General features: G+C 36.0%; 1 protein-coding gene across 5 annotated transcripts in view; it reads right to left on the bottom strand.

Annotated features, from left to right (window-relative positions):
• LOC117588272 (LIM domain-containing protein jub) overlaps positions 1 to 22,797 on the bottom strand; it is a 144,318-nt gene that overhangs the window by 18,476 nt on the left and 103,045 nt on the right. For 4 of the 5 annotated variants that reach the window (XM_034279426.1, XM_034279428.1, XM_034279427.1 and 1 more), the window contains 3 exons: positions 9,609 to 9,775; positions 7,973 to 9,536; positions 7,783 to 7,893 (listed from right to left, as the gene is read on the bottom strand). In XM_034279426.1, the coding sequence (XP_034135317.1) occupies positions 7,783 to 7,893; positions 7,973 to 9,536; positions 9,609 to 9,775 (1,842 nt within the window). Of the gene's footprint in view, positions 1 to 7,017; positions 7,372 to 7,429; positions 7,894 to 7,972; positions 9,537 to 9,608; positions 9,776 to 22,797 lie in introns of those variants that run through there. The other variant, XM_034279429.1, reaches the window with a different exon arrangement.

Here is a 22,797-nt window from a genome sequence, read left to right as displayed (position 1 = left end):
TCGTAGCACCGTCATAAACATACTCTTATCCATCCCCTTCCCATTCCCTTATAGCCTCACTATCCTCACTCTCCTCACTCTCATCCCCGCCCTGTCTATATACAGACTTCTGCACCCGCCCCTGGCCCTCACTTACCTACCATACAGTTGGAGAAAAAAATTGCGCTTCGGATTTTATCACAAAAATAATTACAACTCTCTGCGAATGCACCTCATTCCTCCATTTCTCCATCCTCAATTCTCATCCTCATTCCTTCGTTCCCCGGACGTAACTCTCCAGCTTCTGGCTTAAACTAACATTGCTTCAAAGTCCCATGTTTTTCGTTTATATCTAAACCACGCAATGCGTTCCAAATTGGTTCCATTAATTCCGATCCCTTCACACGAACTCTAACTCTCTACCAATGCCCATCCCTCTCTCAATCCCTCGCCCTAATGTGTTAATCGACAAAAATCCAAAAAAGATGAAAACAAATAACCAATTCGTGGTCACCAATTGGGGAAATCACACCATCCTTCAAGCTTTTCAGCATTGTGTCTCTCTTTTTTTTATACAGTTCTGTTCGAAAATTTCTTTTGACTTGCTTTATGATTTTATGGTGATGTCGGATGCTGCTCTGCTGCTGCTGCTGCTGCTGCTGCTGATGATGATGTCAAAAAATCAGTCTCTATTGCATTTTGTTCTATTTTATGTGGGCTTGCTCTATTTCTGGTTTTCAGTAAAAGTGTTAAATATTTGTTTAAGATTTGTTTCCATTTTGATTTTACGTTTTTCTTCGGGTCTTTTGTCTTTTGTCTTTTTTTGGTTTTGTTTTCTTGGTTTTTTTGTTTGTTTTTGGTTTTTGTTTTTGTTTTGTAGTACACCTTAGAAAAATATCACATTCTTACTTCGTTCGTTCGAGAGACATTTTAATGTGTTTTTTTTTCTTTTTTCGCTATTTTGTTTTGTATGTTTTTTAAAGTTTTATTTACACATTAGGTTTCATTTCATTTCGCACGAGTAAAATATATAAAATTTAAAAAATATTTGATTGAGGTCATTTCAGAATTATTGCTAAGTATTCTTTCTCCTCCCAATATTCCACTTTAATCCTCCATTTTCCATTACCATCATCTTTCTGCGTGTCTGCTTTGCTCTCTAGTTTTTGCTTTATGCCTTTAACCACTTGAATTTGTTCTAAAAGTGTGTTTTGTTTTTTTTCGCTTAGTTTCCTTAGGTTTCGTATATTTTGTAGACACCAAATTTTGTATTTTATGTATAAAAAAAAAAACAATGTTTGAAACATTCTTCTTCTCTTGCCCTTTCTTGCATCGATCTCAATCGAATGACTCGCTTCCTTTCTTAGACTTATGTAAACTTCTATCAATATTTGAAGAGACACGACAGCTAAAGTTTAGAGCTTAGGTGAGAGAGACTTTTGAGAGAGTAAGAGACGTAAATACAATTACATTTATTAAATTTTACTTTTAGTTACTTTTGCTTTGCTTTAGTTTAATTTCGTTTTGGTTTTGTTTTGATTTTTGTTTGGGGTTTCTTAATTGGTTTTTGCTCACAACATCAACAATGAAATATTTTACTTTATAGATTTATGTTTTTTTTAGTTTCGTTTTGTTTTGTTTTGAGGGACTTTTGTTTGGTATTCTGTAAAAATCTCAAAAAGACGCCTAACACCGAAAAATATATTGCATGTACTACATTTTATGTTAATTATGCTTACTTTTTGGGTTTCGCTCTTCTCCACTTCCATCCGGCTTCAATATAAATATTTTTGTTACATATAATGCTATTTTCGAGATGGTTTCCATTGAATGTATTTACATACATGAGTTAGTTTCTGTTAACAATTTATTTTTTGAGTTTTAGACAAGTTAAAATTTCCACTCTGGGCTTTCCCCATTTATCCTTTCATACTTTTCCGATTAATATAATGGAGTTGTCGAAACAAAATTACACTGAAAACAGAACTGGTTGACTTAAAATCATTTTTACTACAATATAGAACATCATTATATTGTTTATGTCTTTTGGTTAGTTTTTGTTTTGTTTTGTTTTTGCATGTGAAACCTCGAAATTGTCTTAATTTCATGAAATCGTAGTTTTTATTTATCGTTTAATTTGTATTATTTCATTAAAATGTCCATGTATTTGCATAATGATTAAGTGGCACCCCTGACAGTATGATAAATAATCGAGAATGCTATCATTTCGATTCGATTCGAAAATAGTCGAACGATAATCGAAACAGCCATAGAAGCAATCGAAAGAAAAGGTACATAAGTTCCAGGTAAGATCTTTGAGGAAGTTTTTTTTCTTTGAGAAGCGGAAATTTGATCGGAATGGGACAATAATTTAAATCGTGGACTCTCACTTGGATATAGGGTGCCTCTTCTTTGCGAGTGTGTGTGTGTGTGTGTGTGTGTGAATTGGTGTGTGGGAGAGGGGAATACCGTTGGTTGAAATATATACTATATACGTACGAGTATATATAGATTTGGTTGGGTTGCTGGAGTTGTTTCCGTGTATTAGTTAAATGAACAACATTTATATTTTCTGTTTTTTTGTGGGTTTTTGTTTTGTTTCAAAATATGCACGTCATGTATGTATATATAATATGATGTATGTATATATAATGTATATATATCTATTTATATAAGTAATAGACACCGAAAACCACATGTACATTTATGTATCTGTATATAGATATATTCTGGTATATATCGTATAATATTTGGATTCTCTTATGCTCTTATCTGACATTCAACTGACATTCGCGCTTAGCCTGCGTCTCCTAGTCGCTGTCGCAGTTGCTGTCGCTTTTGCAGTGGCCGTCGCTGCAGGGCTCCTAACTCTATTTATATATAAATAAATATCATTATTTAAAAATGCATTAATTGTTAATGCCAAAAGTTTTTCGTTGTTGGATTTTGTAATTTAATTTGCTGTTACACGTATTTTTCCTGCACGTTGTCAATGCCCTTAAAAAAAACCCTCGCTTGCACTTTGCTCGCATCCCACATCATATACATAGTCTGCATGTATATATGTGCGTATTTATGTGTGTATATATATATATGGTAAATTTGTAATATATGTATATGTATGTATATACGAAATAAGAGTCTTGAATCCCTCCAATTTTTGGCTTAAAATCAATTGTTCTGCTCCTCCTATCCTATCCTCAGCCTCAGCACATTCACAAAAAAATTCAAGTATTTCTATTCAATTTTTGTTATCCTTAAGTTTTTTTTTTTGTTTATTTTGTCCGATGGTTATTCTGCCACTTATGGGTTTCGTTTTTTGTTTTGTTTTGTTTTGTTTTTTTTTTTTTGTTTAATTTTAATTTTTATCAACATTTACTTGCACACACACCTATGAAAAAATTACTATAAGTTTAGATTTAAATTTTTGTTTTTTTCTTTAATTTTGTTAATATTGCTTTCCTTCTTCTGGTGTTCCTAAAGTATTTTTCTTTTATCGAAATCGAATTTTCAAGTTTCATTTTTATTTTTGGTTTTAGTATTTTTGTTTTGCATTTCGCTTATTTCCCTTACGATAATTTCCTAAAATTCTTTTAAGGCGCATTATTCAACTACAAAATGAAGAGTTAAAGGACTTTGGATTTTGGGTTAAATTAAGTAAGAAATCGACGGATGAGATTGGATGTGTTTGAATTTATGAGACGGATGCGATCGATAAACGAAAAAGTTCAACAAAAAAGGTTCATTGCAAAAAAACTTTATTAATAAATACTATCAAATAATAAATCCAAAAAAATTGATAATAATATTTTTCATACATGTAATGATAATAATAGAGTATAATAATTATAATTTATTAATCCATTCACATACTTAGCTCACAGCTGCTTGTTGTAGTTGTGGTTAAAAAAAAATCTTTATTCAAAGCTTACAAAAATGGAAAAACTAATAAAAACGAAATATACAGAGAGACGTTTATCTCCCATAAAGATTGCGGCATTTGTGATGTTTACAAGAGAATACAAAAAAAAAGAACGCATTAAATTTAGCGTGTAATGTTTAAATACGTATTTAAGTTGAAAAAAAGGAGGAATAACCTAAAAATGTGTTTACAAAATGTTGCATTTTTGTTGGTTGTTTTTTTTTGTGTGTGTTACAAAAGGCAGTGTTGTTGTTTGTTGGTTTGATGCATTTGTTTTTGCTTGTTGGCTAAAACTAATAAAAATATATATCGAATAGTACGAAAACCCAAAGAAAACTAAAGCTGAATCTTCAGGTCCACGTTTGACACAGACCCAAATAAAAATATTCATTGAAAATTTCACAAAATAATAAGATATTAGAATCCTAAGAGAACACTACAATATATATAATAGATAATAATAATTAAAACTATAACTATAACATTTGCTAGAGGCCCTGATCTTTGATGCTTTACATACTGACACACAATCGTCTCCACATCACAAAATGTGGTATGAGATGAGAATGTTCTCGTCTGTCTTTTCGCTCAAAATGTATTGTACACAGAAATAGTAGTTGTAAAATAGAGTTAGGCAGAGTTCAGAGTTCAAAACGGTGCAGTAAATCGGTTAAACTATCACAAAATATATATACACATGGATAAATTCACTACAATTGAACACTTGAGTGAGTTGGGCAGAACTGTGTGTTGTATGCTAAAGCAATTTGAAAAGTCAAGAGAAAGTATCCCAAGAGGATAATGAATACGCTGGCTACTCACTCGTCTACTCGTACAATTATATCCATAAATATTCAGTAGGCAGCTCCTCAAAAATGTATAAATTAGATTTAGTTAACATTTCGCTTTCAGCTTCTATGTATTCATACGTTTTGACAACTTCTGTCTAGACTCATTTCGTTTCGGCGATATACATTGTTATGTATGTATGGATGTGTGTGGGTAAAGGTGTGTCAGGTGTGTGTGTGTGTGTGTGTGTGTGTGTGTGTGTGTGTGTGTGTGTGTGTGTGTGTGTGTGTGGAGGGAGGGGGCGTTGTGTGGGCTGTTTATCGGTGTAATTAGTTGCGGTTTGTTTTTGTTTTTCTTGTTTGTTTCTTTAATATTTATTTAAATTATGAGGTACTTGAAACTTTTTGGCACAGTGAAAGTTTTCATTTACTTTACTTCTACCACTTTACTTTGATTTGCTCTCATATTTTGTTAATGTTTTTGTTTTTGTTTTTGTTTTCCTCCAGCATTCGCATTCTCATTCTCATCTATTTTTTTGGTACGGCAAACATTTTTCCTCTTAATTTGTTAGACATTTAGTTGATACACAAAAAAAAAAATTGCTGGAAATTGCTTGCTAACATATGCATCTTTTGCATACACTAGTTATTACCTATTTAAGGGTTTCTGGTTTATTCTTGTTTTTATTTTTTCATTTACAATTTAATTCGATGTTCTTGGTTCAAAGTTCTTCTTAGGTTTCCATTGTCTCGTGTGGGCTTTATGTGTGTGTCTGTGGGTGTTTCTTTTTTGTATCTTTGCTTTACTTCGTCGATTCGAAAAAAAGAAACAAATTATAATCAATTAAGCGAATATCTTGGGTGTCGTATTGGGGTTTTTGGGTATGGGTGCTGGGTGCTGGGTGCTGGGGGTTGGTGTTGCTTTTTTGTTTTATTGTTTCATTGCACATTTCGTTACTGTCCGTTTGTCTATTGTTTGCCATGTCTGTATAATCTATGTATTTGTTATCTATTTCTATGTATGTTTTTTATGCCTGTTCAGCTTGTTGGGTTTCTTTATCCTCTTCCTTTACTTCAGTTAAAACTTCAATGTTGTTTTGTTGTAATCACAGTTAGTTTTGTGTTGTTGTAGTTGTAGTTTCTATTGTTAATTGTTGCTATGTTTTTTTTGTTTTTCGTTTTAGTTTTTATAGTTTTTTGATTTGCTTTGCGTTGCGTTGCGTTGCGTTGCCGTTGCCACTGCCATTGCCATTGCCTCTGCTTTGTATATTGTATTTTGTATATTGTAAATTAAACTATTGACGGTGGTTGCACATGCACAGATGTATTGGTTTTTAAGTAAATCCTATTTGTATCTCCTAGCATTATAATATATTATAGCTCTAGCTCACAGCTAGAACATACGAATCGGTTCTGAAACTAAAAAACAGTTGCACAGTTTTAGTTTTTAGTGTTTAGCTTTAGGTTTCTGTCTCCCGTTTCCTGCCTCTGTTTTGGGGGGTTTTCACATATTTTGTTTTGATTCTTAGTTCCTGTGTGGTTCGCCTCTCTTGTCACTAATATTAACTAAAATTCAACTTGGTTTATTGTTTTCTATGGTAGGTAACAGTGTTTGCTCTCAGTTATTGCATTTTCATTTGCATTTCTCCTGCAGGTCAGTAAGGGACCTTGGCATTGCCTCATACTTTAGTTATTAGTTTCTGTTTCGCTTTTGTTTGTTTGTACAAATTGTTGCTAGTTTAGCTTCTCTTTTAAATCAATGTGTAAAATTATATATATTTTATCTATTGTGTATAGTATAAAACGGCAGATTTGTGGTACATATTCATTTCTATTCGTCCTCGTCATATATTCATATATATTGTATGGGTGTCTTTGGTGTTTGGTTTTGCATTCTGTTCTTCATGTTTCAATTACTATTTTGTGGGTATTGAGTTTCTGTCTCAAATGCAGAATGTCTCATCTGCACTTGATCTATCTATCGTTCGATAGCAACGAAAAACCTCAGACAAATTACAATTACAATATTATGGTGGGTAATCCTTACACACACACATGTAAGTATTTTTTATGCACTATAGAGAGATAGATTAGTTCAATATCATACAATATTTAGTGTCAATTATAATTGCCAAAATTGTATTTGCTTTCTTTTGTTTGTCTTGCTTTCCACCAATAAAAAAAAAAAAAAAATCTCCATACATAATTACTGTTAGAAAAAAAAAAAAATTCTTTTCCCTCTAATCGCCAAAGTAGAGAGAGAGTTTTGCTAATAATATAATTTATACATAAGTTTCTAAATGTTTACGCTCTTCCTGTAGTCTCTCTGTGTGTGTGTGTGTGTGTGTGTCGTGACTTCTACTGCTGGTTCCTTATCTGCGTAGGAGCCGCCTCCTACGCGCCTCATCTCAGCGCGGCGCATTGTGAATGTGGGTGGTGAGATGCTTCGATAGATAGTCCGCCCGGGCGAAGCACTTGCCGCACGACTCGCAGTGGTAGGGCCGCTCGCCCGTGTGTATGCGCAGGTGGCGCGTCAAATCCGACTTGCCACCAAATGCGCGGCCACAGAAAAGGCACACAAACGGGCGCTCGCCGGTGTGCTTGCGGACATGCAGCTTGAGGTTCTCCTTGGAGCGCACACACTTGCCGCAGAAGGGGCAAGCGAAGCGTGAGGTGGCCGGCCTACAGATACCAGCATTTCAGTTAGTGATCTACGGACTCGAAATGTCTCAAAGCTTACCGCTTGTCACGCTGTCGCTCGGCGGCATCGACGCGCAAAAAGTTCAGTATCGAAGCCTCCTGCGGATTGAGGCCCAAGAACTGCTCGTTCGGTATTCGCTCGGCGTTGATCAGCGATGTCAGTGAGCTGAGTGAACTGATGCCGCTGCCGGCGGATCCGGCAACATTTCCACTGGCCACGCCCACAGAATTTGAGCTGGAATTGGCCGCCTGAGCGGCGGCATTAGCCGCAGCAACGGCGGCAGCGGCCGCCGATGACGACGAGGAACCGGCAGCTGCAGCGGCCGCAGCATTGGCCGCCATTGGCAGTGAGACATGGTGACCCAGATGAGGTGGCAGCTGGCCCTGCTGCGACTGTTGCTGCTGCTGCTGCTGCTGCTGCTGCTGCTGGTGATGGTGGTGATGTTGGTGGTGGTGATGGTGGTGTGGGTAGGAGGGATCCGTTTCCAAGTGGTGCAGTCGCGACTGAAAGAGAGTTGAAAGGGGAAAGGTGATGCAAGGTCAGGTGGGGGCTGTCCAAGCTGTGATGATTCAGCGGACTTACCCGCTTGTTTGTACTATGAATGCCATCAGAGCTGCTGATGTTCGGCTCCGTGGCACTGGTGGAGGCCGAGGCCGAGGAGTTGTTGTCCTGATAGAGCATCGTGATACCCGCCGAGTCGATGGTGTTGTCCTGTTCATGCTCTTCGCTGCCGCCGCCGCCGCCGCCCCCGCCCAAGCCACTGCCAGCTTCTGGATGGGTCTCGTCTGAGCCCTCGCGCTTTACATTCACCCGCAGATCCTCGCCCTCATCCGCCAGCATCGGCTCCTGGGAGCTGGTCACCACATCCTGGTCCATTTGCGTGGACACGACGGGACCGCCCGATGCCGATGCCGATGCCGATGCGGGAGTCGATACCGACACAGAGAGGGAGCCACCGAGGCGGCCGACCACTCCGATGGTCTTCTTGCCGTGCAGTCGCTCGAGGGCGTGATTGAGGCGGTGCTTCTTGAAGCTCTTCAGGTAGCGGAACTGCATGCCGCAGACGTCGCAGGTGAAGAGCTTGTCGGCGGGCAGGCGGGCCCGGTGATTCTGCTCCTTGTGCTTGGCGTAGGCGCTGCGGTAGCGGTACGACTGGCCGCACTGCTCGCAGATGAAGGGCTTCTCCTCGCCGGGCCCCACGTGGGGGTGCTGCAGGGCGGCGTGCTGCTCGAGCAGCCACACATTGGGGAAGTGGGCGTTGCACACGACGCAGCGGGTCTCCTCCTCGATGGGCTCCGAGCCGCTAAACAGCGAGGAGCACGTATCCGAGGGGCTCTTCAGCATTTGGCTGAGCTGCTGATGCTGCGCCAGCAGCGAGGAGCTGGGCGGCGGCGTCGATGAGGTAGACGAGGAGGAGCTCTTCTCCTTGCAGCTGCTCGACGTGTCCGTGCAGCTGACCGGTGTGCCGGCACCCGACAGCAGCAGCTGTGTATACTGCCGCAGGCCGGTGGCATCGACAATGACTCCACCGCCGCCAGTGGCTGGGCCCACGCCGGGGGTGCTGCTGCTGCTGTTGCTGCTGATGCGTCGCCGCTGCAGCAGCTGCTCCAGCGACTCCTTGTAGAGCTGGGCGCTCCGCTCGCTGGGCAGCTCCACGATGGTCACCTCGTCGCTGTCCGCCGAGCTGCGCTTGCAGCTGTCATCGCCACCGCTGCCCGACTCAAGGGAGATGCAGGCCATGGAGCTGGTGGAGCTGGTGGCCATCTGCTGTGGCGACGGCGACGACTTGGCCGCCTTCGATTGCTGCTGCTGGTAGAAGGCTGTCGGTGTTGGGTAACGCATGTTGAAGGCTGCCGCCACTCCAGTGGAGGTGGAGCTGGAGCTGGAGCTGGAGCCTGGAGCTACTGGCGCTCCAGCAGATCCTCCATGAGGTTGTTGCTGTTGTTGTTGTTTGTACTGTACATCGCTGGAACGGTTCGTTGTGGTCTGCTTGGCATACGATGGGCTCGTTGTCGTCGTCGTTGCCGTGGACGTGGCCGTCGTGGGTGACTGGCCGACCACCGGCTGATAGTCCTTGTTCAGCAGATCGCTTAAAGTAGTAAAACGGTGGGTGAAATCCTTGGGTGCTGCCAGCAAACCCCGAGTCCTGCACACACATAAATCATTAGCTAGAAACTCGGAAACCTGTTCCCACGGGGCAATATGTATGTATACTCACCTCAGTGCCTCTTCGGCCAGCCAGGTCTGGTGGTGGAGCAGGCTAAGTATTCTGGACGGATCGATGTCGAAGAGGCTCAGGCCCAGCGGCGTGAAGGGGAAGGCGAATGGCGTGGGGCAGCGACTGGAGGCCATGGCGCTCATCGGAGAGGTGAAGTTGCGCAGCAGCTGTTTGGATTCAGAAAAGGGAAGGGTTTTGGTACACAGATCATTAGTGTTGGTCAACGCTTGGCTAAAACAAAACAGTGTTGGGCAGGCTCTTCCTACCGCCTCGTTCTGTTCGTGGCCAGGGAGTGGGGTTCTTTTATTTCTTATTTGTTTTGATTTATTTTTTTGGGGGTTGGCTTGGGGACCGCTGTTTTTGGGCAGGCTTTTGGTCTAGCTAATAAATTGTAAGTGCATTTATTCTTTGTTGCTTCTAAACTGCTTATGGGGTATATTCCTCTAGCTGAATGCTTTATGAGTGTGTGTAAAGGTGTAGTTGTGTGTGTGTGTCTGTGTCTGTGTGTCTGGGAAGAGGGTCTATATCTTTTGTAGGGGCTACAGACACTTGTTGAAAAACACACATGCAAGGCTCTCTACACAACTAGAAGCAAAGCAAGCACACACTTAGGCACATCTATAAATAGATACATAGAGAGAAAAAAAAGCAACTATATATCTGGCAGATCTGGCAAATGAACATACGTAAAGAACGGAAATGAAAGGGGGAAGAGGTTGGGGTAAAAGTAAAGGGAGATGGGAAAGAAAGAAAGAAAACAGTGGGGGAAAAACAAGAAGCGTTAGGAGTAGTAGAAAGGCATACTTACGTGTCTGAAGTTGGGCTGACTGGGCACCAACTTTTGCTTGAGTACAGTTGGGCACAAAAGTTGTCTTAGAACAAAAAGAGGGTGGGTTTGGGGAGGGTTCACAAAATAGTCTAGAACACTTCTAGACTACTCTCAAAGACAGTACGTTTCACAACCATAAAGCAGAAAGACTTAACTGTGGCACTCGACATATCCAGCAAAATGTCTTAAGTTTCCGATACGCACTGTATATTTTGGTGTATGTACAGCGCGTTTCGAATCAATGAGATAGCTTTAGGGCAAACCAGACACATCACACATACCCGTTGGGGCTCATGGGGATAGTACGGTAGCCGTTATTCCATGGCTTTGGCCATGTCTTGTTTTGTTTGCAATTAAAACTCAAATGTTGGATAAAATATTTTTCAATATTTCTATTTATATAGAATTTTATTTCATCTTCTTTTTCATGTTTTTGTTTTGTTTTTTTTTTCCCCCCTTTTTCAGCTTCTTCAGCTACATCGTCTTTTTTCTTTCATTCTTTACTCTTTGTTTGTATTTGTATTTGTTCCGTGTGTGTGTGTGTGTGTGTGTGTGTGTGAGTGTGTGAGAGGGTCTCGTATGTTGTGTGTGTGTGTGTGGGTGTGTGGGTACAAATTTCGTTTTCATTCTCCCTCATTGCTTACTTCCGATCTCGACTACTAGAAATGTTTTGTTTATTTTTTAGTTTCTTTTTAGGCATAGACTATATAGCTAGCTATATATGACTGATCCTGCACTTGATCCTGCTGATCCTATATAGAGTTTTTAGTTATATATTTTTCTTTTCTTTTCTTTTCTTTTGTTTTTCCTTTCATGTTTGTCTTCTTCCCTTTATGTTGCTTGCTGTCTTGATTCCCTCTCGTTAGCCTTACTTTTCTTCATTAATTTTTCCTTTCCTGTTATTCGGGGGGGATTTTGTAGGAGGGTTAGGGAATTCAAAGGGGATGTGGGATCATCTCTGCTCGGTAGGCGGACTGCACTGACTTTGGTGTGTGTTTTCTGGGGGAATCAGTTGAGAATCTTTCTGTCTTTCCATTCTTTTCCTTGTGTGTGTTTTATTTCTCTTTGTTTGTTTGTTATAAACTATGATATGCCTTGCTTGCTTAAATAATTTTTCATCTTAATTCTTCTTGTTGCTTCACTCATTTTATATTTTGCTTTTTCTTTTGTAATAGTTTTTATATAAATTTTTTGTGTGGTTTTTTGTTTTTGCCTAAAATATGTTTGCTCGAGTCTGTGGTTTGTTCGACTGTGGGTGTTGTGTGTTTGTGTGTGTTGTGTGTGTGTGTGTGTGTGTGTGTGTAAGTAATTGAATTCTAAAATATTCATCTTGATTGATTCTATATGTGGGTTTCTTTATCTCTTTCTTGTGTTTTCTTTTCTTTACTTGGTGCCTGATAAGCTGCTCTCCTTAGTTCTTGTATAAGTATTTTAAGTGGTTCGTTATTCAGCATTGGGACAACTCCAAAAACGAGTTGAATCGAAACGAAACGAAACGAATCGAGTTGAGTTCGAGTTTGAGTTTGAGTTTGAGAGCTCTCTCTTAAGTAATTTATTATTTTGCTCAGTGCTTTTGGTTTTTCTTAAATCTTTTTTAAATTCTCATTCCAACTACGAAAAAAATATATATAGAGTTAGCATAATATTTTTAACCTTCCGTTTTTCACTTTTTGTTGTTGTTGTTTTGTTTTAATAATATTTCCCATACATTGTATATCTGTTGAATTCCCGTCAAGCTCTCTTGCATTATAGAGTAGTGCGTGAGTGTGTGTGTGTGTGTATGTGTGTGTGGTTTGCGAACCAGTTCCAGTTCCAGCATGACTGTAAGTGTGTGTTGTGGAATGTACATGAGAATGAATGAATGAATGAATGAACGAAATGATCATCAAATATATTTATTTATATATTTTGTTTATTTGTCTTTTTTGTTGGTTTCTTTCATTGTTTTGTTTAGGTATTTCTTTTATTAGCCACAAAATATCAAAATCTTATTTCGACTGTAGTCGATAATAATCATAATAATAATAAAAAAAATAAATGAAAACTAAAGTTTATCGATTGGAACTTAAATTGCCGTTTATAGTATTTTATATATTTCTATTTAATCTTGAATTAATTTAAATAATTAATTGTATTAATATACTTCGCACTCTCTCGCTCGCTCAATAAATAATAGTGGAAATCGTTCAACTTAGTCTACGAATGAATGAAAAATGTATAATTGAAGCCTGAATCTGAAGCTGAACTGAAACGAAAACGGAAACCAAATACGAGTATGCGCAATTCCGAGGATAAAACTAAAAACTAACGATAACTTGTCGTTCGATGTCTGCCCTATACTCGTGTTTGATCTATTTTCAAGATTTAGATTTAGTTAGTTAGTTGCTCTTGCTGCTGCTGCTCTTAGTGAAGGCTCTCTTTGCGGAATGCCTTAAATTAATTATTGTATAACTTTCTTTCTTCTCTTTTTTTTTGTGTGATTTTTGTGTTTTTTTTTTGTTGTTTTGCTTTGTTTTGTTTTGTGTTGTGTTTACAGTTAGTTAAATATAAATTATTTATGTATTCTTGTATGTCTATATTGTAGGAACATATTGACGTAATCATAACGTATTGCAGCTATTTGTTCTTCTTCTTGTTCTGGTTCTGGTTCGTGATCTTGATCTGGTTCTTCTGCTTTTTCTTTACCACCACTCATCGGTTTCGGATTTATGGTCTCTCATATTGTTATACGTATCTATATATTGTTTTTCTTTTCTCTAAACCGCCTCTTTTTAGGCAGAAAACAGCTCTTAATCTTTTCTGGGTCTCATCAAATATCTTGGAATGCTTTCAATGTTCAATCTATGTATCTATGTTTTCCTAGAGCTGCTTTCTATTGGTTTTATATTGATTTAGGTTTCAAAACTTAAATAAAATAGTTAAAAAAATAAGTGTCTACAAACAAACAAATAATAATTGTTATACAAAATATTTATGTTAAATTATGTATGTGAATGAGCCTCAATAGGGAACTTAAAAAATTTTCTCAACCGTCGTTTACTAAAACTATTATTTTGCTATTCATTTGCTCTCATTTGTCAGCTGTTTCGTGTATGTGTGTGTGTGTGTGTGTGTGGGTGTGGTTGGATTATATATTTTATATATAATTAATTCGCGAATGCCCCCTTGCATTTATTGAATTTGCAATTCAAAGTCAGTTTAAACAAAAACAGCTACTGCTTTCGGAAAGTCTTTGTTTTGCTTGTGTGGGGTCTGGTCTGGTCTGTCGCTGTGTAAAGTATTTATTGTTTTCAAAATGATTTTGGAGGAAGGCTAAAAATGTCTATCTTAATTTTTTGCGCTTAATTCGAAACGTTTGCTTTTTTCTGCTGCTCTTTGCGTTTTGGGGTTCTTCTTTGAAATGCATTAAATATGCTTTAGCTTTTAATTGTGAAAATTCTTTTATATTTTTTCTGTTTTCTTTTTTCTTTCGCTAAAAACTAATTGTATTTCTTTTTATTACTGTGATACATTTTTCCGTGTGTCTGTGTGTGTGTATGTTTGTCTCTATGAGTGGGTTTTTGTTTCATTTTAGAGGGCTCTCCCTTCTACCCTTCTGTCTTTCCGCTTTCTCTTCTTTCTCTCTATTCGACTTTTTTTGGGATATGCAAAACTACATTGTTGTTGTTTCTACTTTGTTTGTTGTTTGATTTGGTTGTTTGTGTGTGTGTGTGTGTGTGTGTAGTATTACTATCTGCCTAAAACTGTTTCTTCTGCAGTTGTCTGCTAGTATTTTGTCCTGTCTTTAATTCGCCAGAACTTAATTACTTTACATGCCATAAGTATGTATTAATGTGAGTGAGAGTCTGTGTGTATAACATATACTAATGTATATATATATATAATAGTTGTGTATGTATATTTAGTTATATATATATATATGTATATATAGATCTCAATGCCTCCCATTGCTCTCGCTAAAAAAATAACTATCAAAAAAACTGCAATTTCCGTTTTTTTCTCCTCTCTCATTGCCTTTTCTTTTTCCTTCTTTTTTTTTAGTTTTTCCTCTCTGCGTTTTTATAAAATATTACTTTAGTATGTATAATGTATAGTTGTATTGTATATATATAATTTTTTTTAGTTTTTCTTGCTGTTTATTTTATTTTTATTTTGGTTTTCTTTTTTAAGGGGAGTAGGCACTACAGTGTTGTTTTTTTTTAATCTTTTTTTCTTTTACTTTTCTTACGTTTCATGGTTTTTTTTTTGTTTTAGGTTTTTTCCTTTTGTTGCTAGCATTTTACCAAAAAAATTGTTCATCTGCTGCCTGTTTCGAAACAGATACATACATAATATATTCGACAGATATATATATAAAATAAGCCTCGAAAGCTAGTTTTTCTTTCAGTTTCCCTTTGGTATAAACAATTTTTTCTTTCTTTCTTCTGCTTTCTGCTTTGTCCTTCCCTTTTTTTCTCTGTATATGTATGAGTTTCCGTGTGTCTGTGTGTGTGTATTGAGCTTATACCAAACAATTGTTTATAACTTTTGAAGCTTTTTTAGTTTAGGTTACCAAATGTCCTGCTATCTGTTAACTATACCTATATTATATATATATACCCATACATGTCGTATGTAAGTGCGTCATATATCATATTCTTTAACTTGATTTTAGCGTATCAAAAAGGGTGTGTGTGTGTGTGTGTCGCTGGCTGTGTGTTTGCTTTTGAAAATGTACATTACAGTGTTTACATTGGACCGGGGGACTTTGGGGGGAATGGTATCTTTCTTCCTTAAAAATTGGTTCTATTTTTGTGTCAGTTATTGCTTAAGGTGCTGCTTCCAGGTGTTACTAAACAATGCCCTTTTTGGAGTAACAGCGGCTTTAGTTTCGATTTGGAAAGAGTTCAAAATGTTCTCGGGTTCGTCTCTCATTCATTCCATTATTATTTTTTTACTTTTCCCTCAATTCAATATATACACAATATATGCACTTGTTTGGTTTGGTTTATTCGCATTTCCATCATTTTTCCAGTATTTTTCAAGTCGAAAAAAAAATATACCTAGTATATGCAGATCCTATAGATTAGATAGAGCATTCGGAGTGTGAGTAAAAGTGGATGCGGAGGTGCGTGTGTTTGTGCTCAAAGAGTGGAGTTTAGTACGGTTATCTACAAATCTAGTACTAGATCGGAACTAGGTCGCTTCTGTTTAGCTCCACGCACATCCTCGCACTTGCACTCACGCCTCAAAGACACTCTCTTTTGTGTGTTGTTTGTGGTCTGCGGTGTGGTGCTGTGTCTGTCTTTTATAAGATTCATTCCTTTCAGTTCGTTTATTATTGTAACGTATTGGATTTTATGTACAGGTTGTCCTCGAATTGTAAGCTTGGCACTCAAACATTCAGTTTATTGTGGTTATGGTTCTCGTTATTATTATTTCATTATTAACTCGAGTTTGCAATAGTGTTTTCGTGGTTTGTATTATTAGTATTATCATTCTTATTGCTGATTCAATACGCCGATGAAACCAATTGCTAGTTTATGTTCAGTTTATTGCGTTTCACTCTGCTGTGTGTGGAGGATCGATTGCGGATCGTCGTCTCGTCTCGTCTCGTCTCGTATGTCTCGCTTGTTTCGCTTACAAGTTTCGCTTAACAAACAGAAAAAGGCATATTCAAAGTAAGGATTTGTCAAACAGAAACACATGTGGTACTCGTACATAAATATATACTGTGTATATTTATGCATATATGCTTTTAGCATACACAAAACGGAACAAACAAACAATTTGTATATACTTTGCGACTATCATTCATTGACTAAAACTCAAGCTGTGTTCTGGTCTTTTTGCTTTCTGCGTAACTTTCATTATTGTTTTTCTTTAATTTTTTTTTTATTATTTCATTTATTTGTAATGTTTTTCGTTATCTGTAACACTGTAAAAACAGGGGCAAACATCTATGAGCTGTAATTGATGTGGTATGTGGGTGTGTAAATATCAATTGTTCCTTGTCATTTGTGAACTTTACTTTAATCGGTTTTTATAGTTTTATAATTGTTGCTATCAGGGGTACTGTGGGGTACTTATGTATGCACGATCTATCATGGTCTTACTTTATTTGTATTGTAGGTGATTATGTAAAAAATGAATTCATTCACGTAGAAGAAGGCAATTCGTCAACAGGGTACGTTTGTGGCTGTGTGTTTATGTTCAATCAATCAATAATATTTCATTTATCTGTTTTACTACGCTTTGTAGTTATGTATATATGCTGCAATTCTGCTGTTGGGCAAGTGGCAAGTGGTTTTCCTTGGAACTAGTTCTTTGAACTTGGTTCTGTAATTCTTCTGTAGCTCTGTAGTTATCTATTTATGTATTTACATTCTGTGTGTGTGTAACAATTCTATATTCTGTGCTTATTGGTTCGGTTCCTGGAACTAGGTTCAGTTCATTGTTGATTGTTTAAAACATTGATTTAGGTTGTGGAGTGGCTTGGTTCGGTTCGGTTCGGTTCGGTTTAGTTTGGTTTGCTTTTGGTTCGTGACTCTAGTGCACGAACTAGTTTCCGTTTCAGTTCACTGTTTGCTTTGGTTTATTGTCATTTGAGGAGAAGTTCTATTGGTAAATGCGTCTGCTGTAGGGGTCTGGAACTAGTTCCAACTAGTTCTTGCCAATCATCACATCAGAAATTGTAGCATATTTTGTTTCAGTGTAAATTTGACTTATTTCATTTATTTATTTATCATTTTTCTAGGATTGTAGTAATGTTTAAAACAAAAACAAAAAGGCATTTATGGGTAGAAGGAAGGACCTTGTGTAAAGCTTGGTTTGGGATAGGTTTGGGAGCTATTTCACTTGATAAATAACATGAACAAAATAGGTAAGTAAATGGGGGGAGATTATTTGTATTTAATTGTTTTGTTCGCTTAAGCTTTCAAATATATTCATTTATATTTCATCTATTGTTTGATTGTGTATAAATAATCATCTTTATGGTTTCCGCTTTATGAAAAGCTGTATAGCCTTAGCATTCTTTCTTTCTTCTTATTGCTCTCTCTCTCTCTTTGTAGACGTTGTTGCTGTTGTTGTTTATTGTGTAGTTGATTAGAGTTGATATTAAAAAAATACGCTTCAATTTAAAAAATATAAATCGCTTATAAACATTATATGTATCGTATGTATCGTACGTAATGTAATGCGCTTATAAAGCCTTTCCTCAGCAGCCATTTTGTTGCCTGTTGTTTTGTCTTTTGTCTTTTATCATTTATCGTTTGTCCTTTGTTTCATATTTCAGAATCTATTTGTATAGAACATTTTCAACATTTTTTTGTAAATTAGATTCGTGTTTATTTAAACATTGGTACTATTGTTGTCTGCTGTAATTGCTGTATATGTATACTATTTGGTTGTATATAGATTTATTGAGGGATATATGCATATATAAATATTGTTTGCCGTTCTGCTGTTTTTCTGTTTTTCTGTTTTTCTGCTTTCTGTTTTCTGTTCATTCATTTCATTAGTTATTAGTTGTATTGGAAGAATCTGTGTGTTTACCCTGAGCACTTTGTTCTGCTAGAATTGAATAGAATTATATGTAGAATTCAAAATGGTAAATCAAATCAAAAACTTGGGTTGGGGTTGTCTATGCCGAAAATTAAAAGCCGAAACGAAGTTCTCGAAATTCTTTGTTTTTGACTCTTGCCGAAACTTGCAATTTTTTAGTATTATTTGTTCTTGTAGTAGTGGTACTTTTTGGTAGCCGTTTTTGAGTTGGAATTTGGATGTTTGGAATTTTGGTTTAGTTTTAATTTATTTTCATTAACGTTTTCGTTTTCATCTGGTAGTGATTCCATTTTATGTTTTCATTGGTTTATAAAGTGGTTTTGTTGTGCCAAAGCTTTCGTCTGAGTTTTGTCAATCAATTTGTTTTTGTTTTGGTTTTAGAATCGTGGGAAACGAACTAAAAGTGTTTGTTTTGTATTACAGTAGGTTGAGTATGAGTAAAATTGCTAGTACAATATATATATATATATATAGATATATATATATATGGAGGTGTATATATATGTATAGTATGTATTGTATGTATGTATATAGATTTATATAAATTCGACTTGTATGCAATTCTAGCGTAAATTGTTTATTCTCTTATAATTCCGAATTACTCCTGCTCCTGTCCTGTTCCATCCTATTTCTTCACCCATTATTGCTGTACAAGTTGAAGCTTCGATCTAGGTCTATTTCCTATTTAGAGGGGCGTTGTGGTGGTGATGAGGGGACTGTGTCTGTGTCTGAGTGTATGTGTGTGTGTGTGTGTTCATATATAAATATCCTTACTTTTGACTCTCCAAAATGTACTGTATAATATAATTTTTTCGTTTTGTTTTTGTTTTTGGTAATTTTTCCGTAAGTTTTTCTTGTTGTGGTGTTTTTTGTTTTTAGGTTTTTGTTGTATATATAATTTTAAATTCCTGTTTCCTTTAAAATGCATTTTTGCAGTTACGCCTAATGATATTTTGTTTCCTCTTTAATTATGTAGTTCCTATGTGTTTCCGTTTCCTGTGTCCTGTGCTGAACTCAAGGGAGAACCTAAACCCAAAGCAGAAATCGTACAACTGAAGCTGAATATCTACATAGAGAGATACCCATATATAATCGCATATGCATGCCTTTCATATCTGAGTGTTAAGTGTATTTAAATACACATGTTTTTTTTCACAGTTTGTGGATTTGAATTTGTTCTTAATTTTGTTTCTTCTTTTTTAATTTGAGTCTAAAGAATAATCGAATTTAGAAAATCAAAGAACGAAGCTAAATCAATTTTGGAGTCTCTCGTTTCTATTTAGGCCTAAAAGTTTTGTTACTCGTAAAATTTCCACTAAAAATTTGTATTAGCAATGATTTGATCCAAAAGTTCTTTTCTCTCTTTTTCTACACGAAACACGAAAAAACACTGGCAACAATCCCTACAAAACCAAAAAGAAATCGATCAAAAAGTAAAAGAATAAGAAAGAAATTATATAGCGTACAAACTCATTAATAAAAAAAGTATCTATATAAAAAAAAAAACAACAAACTGTGTGACTGTCTCTGTTTTGTTTTTTATGGGGTCCATTGGCAATTTTGTAGTTTGTATATTTTTCTATATGTTTACTATGTTTTATGTTAGCATCATTATTTTATTATGTTTTCGTTTTTGTTTTGCTGTTTGTCAAGGAACTTGTTAGAAATTTTTATTCTTGTTGCTGCTGCTGTTTGCTGAATGGCTTGTTGAAAATTAAAAATTAAACAAAAACTGAAACAAAAACTAACGTTTATGTTTATGGGGGAACCAAACTAAGGAACTTTTGATCACAACTTAGGCGCTAGCAAAATCAATTATCTTATCGACTAAACTTAGGACTAAAACCATACAAAATTAACACCATACAATAAATGAGGGCAAATGAAAATGTCTACACAATGAATTTTCCAATGATATATGAGAATTGTTGGATGGGTAATAATCGGATGAGCAAAATGAAGGTTGTTGAATGTAGAAAAAAAGGCCAAAAAGTATTTGCTGTTTTTTTTTATTTTTGTATTTGTTTTTGTTTTTCCACTTAAACTGTTTTTTTTTTTACTTTTTATGCTGTTGCTTTCTGCTGTGGTCACATTATTTGACTTGAATTTAATTTGGATTTGGATAAATGTGCTGGGGTTTCGGTAGTTCTTTCTCATATAGCCCACAAGAAGTTCATTGTGTTCTCTCTTGGGTTTCAAAATCATTTAACAGCGCAGCAGTGTGCTGTGTGAGTGTTGGTTTTTTTGTTTGTCAGATAATAATAATACATGGTACATTATAGAACAGAAAGAAGTTTCAAAAACTTATCAAATGAAAAAAAAAAAATATTGTAATAGAAATTTGTTGCCACGTTTTTTGTTTTGTTTTTTTTTTGTTTTTAGTTAAATTGTTTTGTTTTGTTGCTAAAGCTAAATAAATTTCATATAAGTTGGTATAATAATAATAACATTTTCGCTTAAACATTTAAATTAAATATATAAAACATATATACTCAGATATACATGTATCTATATATGTGTGTGTGTTTATATATAGAAAAAAAAATTGTTTATAAGAGACACAGAGCGTAAGACATTGTTTTTGTGGTTTTTCATTTGTGTTGAGAGTGTGTTTGTTGGGGGCATATTCAGTGCATTAATTTATGTATACAACAATACAAAAATTGACAAAAAAAAGTAAATGTGTGCTGGGCTTGAAGTTCCCCTTTATTTCCCTATGTCTATCCATCGATGCCCCATGCAAACCCTTTCCAACCTTTCTTGATTCCTCATCTTCTGGAATGTTTCGTTTTCATTTTTCACATTTCTTCCCTCATTTGCTGCCCCTGCGCGGTCTTGGATGTGCGAAGACTTTATGGTCTGGCTGTGCCAAAAATAAAAATTAACCTTCTTTAATTCGTTTATTTTTGTTTTTTGTCAGTTTATCCCTTGTTCTATGGAAATGCAATTAAAATTATTGAGAAAGCTTTTGGTTTTTGCTTTTTTACTTATTTTTTAGGTATTATCGTTTAGTTTATCATTATTAATTGTTTATAATTTTGTTTCTAAAAGGCCGAAAATCACAATTTTGTTTTGCTCTCATTTTTTGTTTTTGTTTTATTTGTTCCTAAATGTTAAATTTTGTTTTCTCTACTCTCGTTTATGATTATGGTTCGATTATTTTATAGTATAGTAATTGTTAATGCAGATATTCTGTGTTGGTTTTTTGTTTTACATCACAATAATTGAATTGATGCCTGTTGCTTCTACTCCTCCCTACTTCTCCAGAGTCCCCTGTCCCCTGTGACCGCCCTGTCTCCCTCCCTGTCTCGTCTAATACTGCATGAGAAAATTAAGCCAACAACAAAAGTGAAAAATGGCAACGCGCTAATTTCCATCATAATTTTTTGTCTTTGCACCTCCTTGCTTTTCCAAAATGCAAAGCAAGTATATTTGGTTTTTTTGTTTGTTTAGTGGTTAAATATTTTGTTTATGCTTTAATTATTCACTATTCTTGTAACGCTATCACAGCCAAATTGTTTAATCCAAAAGTGTTTGTGTTTGTTTCTCCTCTTTTTTTGTTCTTTGTTTGCCAAAAAGTTTTTGTTTCTCGTTCTCGTTCTCTTTCATTTTTGTTTTGTTTTTTCTTGTCTTCCTTTTTTGGTTTAAAATTTAGAATTTTGAATTTTGTCTAGCGTGCTTTCTCTTTGTTTTCTTGTTGCTTCATTTTCTTAATATTTATTACAATTTACTTGTTGTTAGATGTTATCATTTGTATTTTACTGTTCCCAATCCGTTGCCAAAAATCGAATGGAAAAATCCCCGCACGAACCGCTGCTGCAAGGAGCTTTTATTTCATTCATTTTATTTCATATCATATCATATCTTGTCTCTGTTTAGCCCAAACCACAAACGTTTTTACAAACATGATTTTGCATTTTTTTGTTATAGATAATGTTTTTGTTTTCATTCGTTTGTTTTATTTTTTCTTGTTATAATTTTGAGATCGATTTGCATTTTGTTGTTGGTGCTTTGTTTGCTTTGTTGTTGCCGGGCTAATCACATGAGTGGAAAGGCTGGAAAGGGTTTGTCTGAACTATCGATGGACTTTCCTGTAGCATCGAGACTGGAGGAGCTTCGTTCCCCATTAAGCCAAAGAAGGGAATTCCCGGCCAAATTCATGGGTTAAATTATAATAACGCAAAATCTACGTCTTTTCATTATGAAGCCAAAAAAAAAGAGATGCAGGATTATATATTGTTTTGTTGTTTTCAAAGCAAAGTAAACTTGGTGCGCAACAGAAAGAATATTGCACAATAATTTTTCTGCTGATGAGTGGAAGGGTGGAGGGGATCGTGTTTGTGTGCGTCAAGAATTTGCTTTAATTGTTTGTTCGGTGATTTTTATGTGCATGTAAATTTTCAAGAGGTTCTTTCTAACCCTTAAATATTGAGCCTAAATATTGTAGCAATCATTTGCTTCTGCATGCATCCTCTACTATACAGCTACCCTTAGATGGTATTTCTAGTGTGTGTTTCTTGTCCCTCTACTACTCATATACACATATATGTATATATATATATATACATATATATAATTTGTTTTTTATGTATATAAATATCGTTAAGATCACAGATATTCTATGTAATTCTGCTGCTGCTTTCTGCTTTTCCTAGAAAATTGTTTTCTTTTCTTAATTTCTTTTCTTTTGGTTTCTCAAATTTTGTCTGAATTCAAAAAATGTCTCCCCATTGTTGTCCGCACCTGGGGAGGCTGCATCTGGTTTATATGTATATATAAATATTGTATATAGATATATGTATATGTTACTGTATA

The sequence above is a fragment of the Drosophila guanche genome, unplaced genomic scaffold, assembly GCF_900245975.1.
Source record: "Drosophila guanche unplaced genomic scaffold, DGUA_6, whole genome shotgun sequence".
In the NCBI taxonomy this organism is placed as follows: Eukaryota; Metazoa; Arthropoda; class Insecta; order Diptera; family Drosophilidae; genus Drosophila; species Drosophila guanche.
Note: the sequence above shows the minus strand (reverse complement) of the source record. Positions and strands in the feature narration are given on the sequence as shown.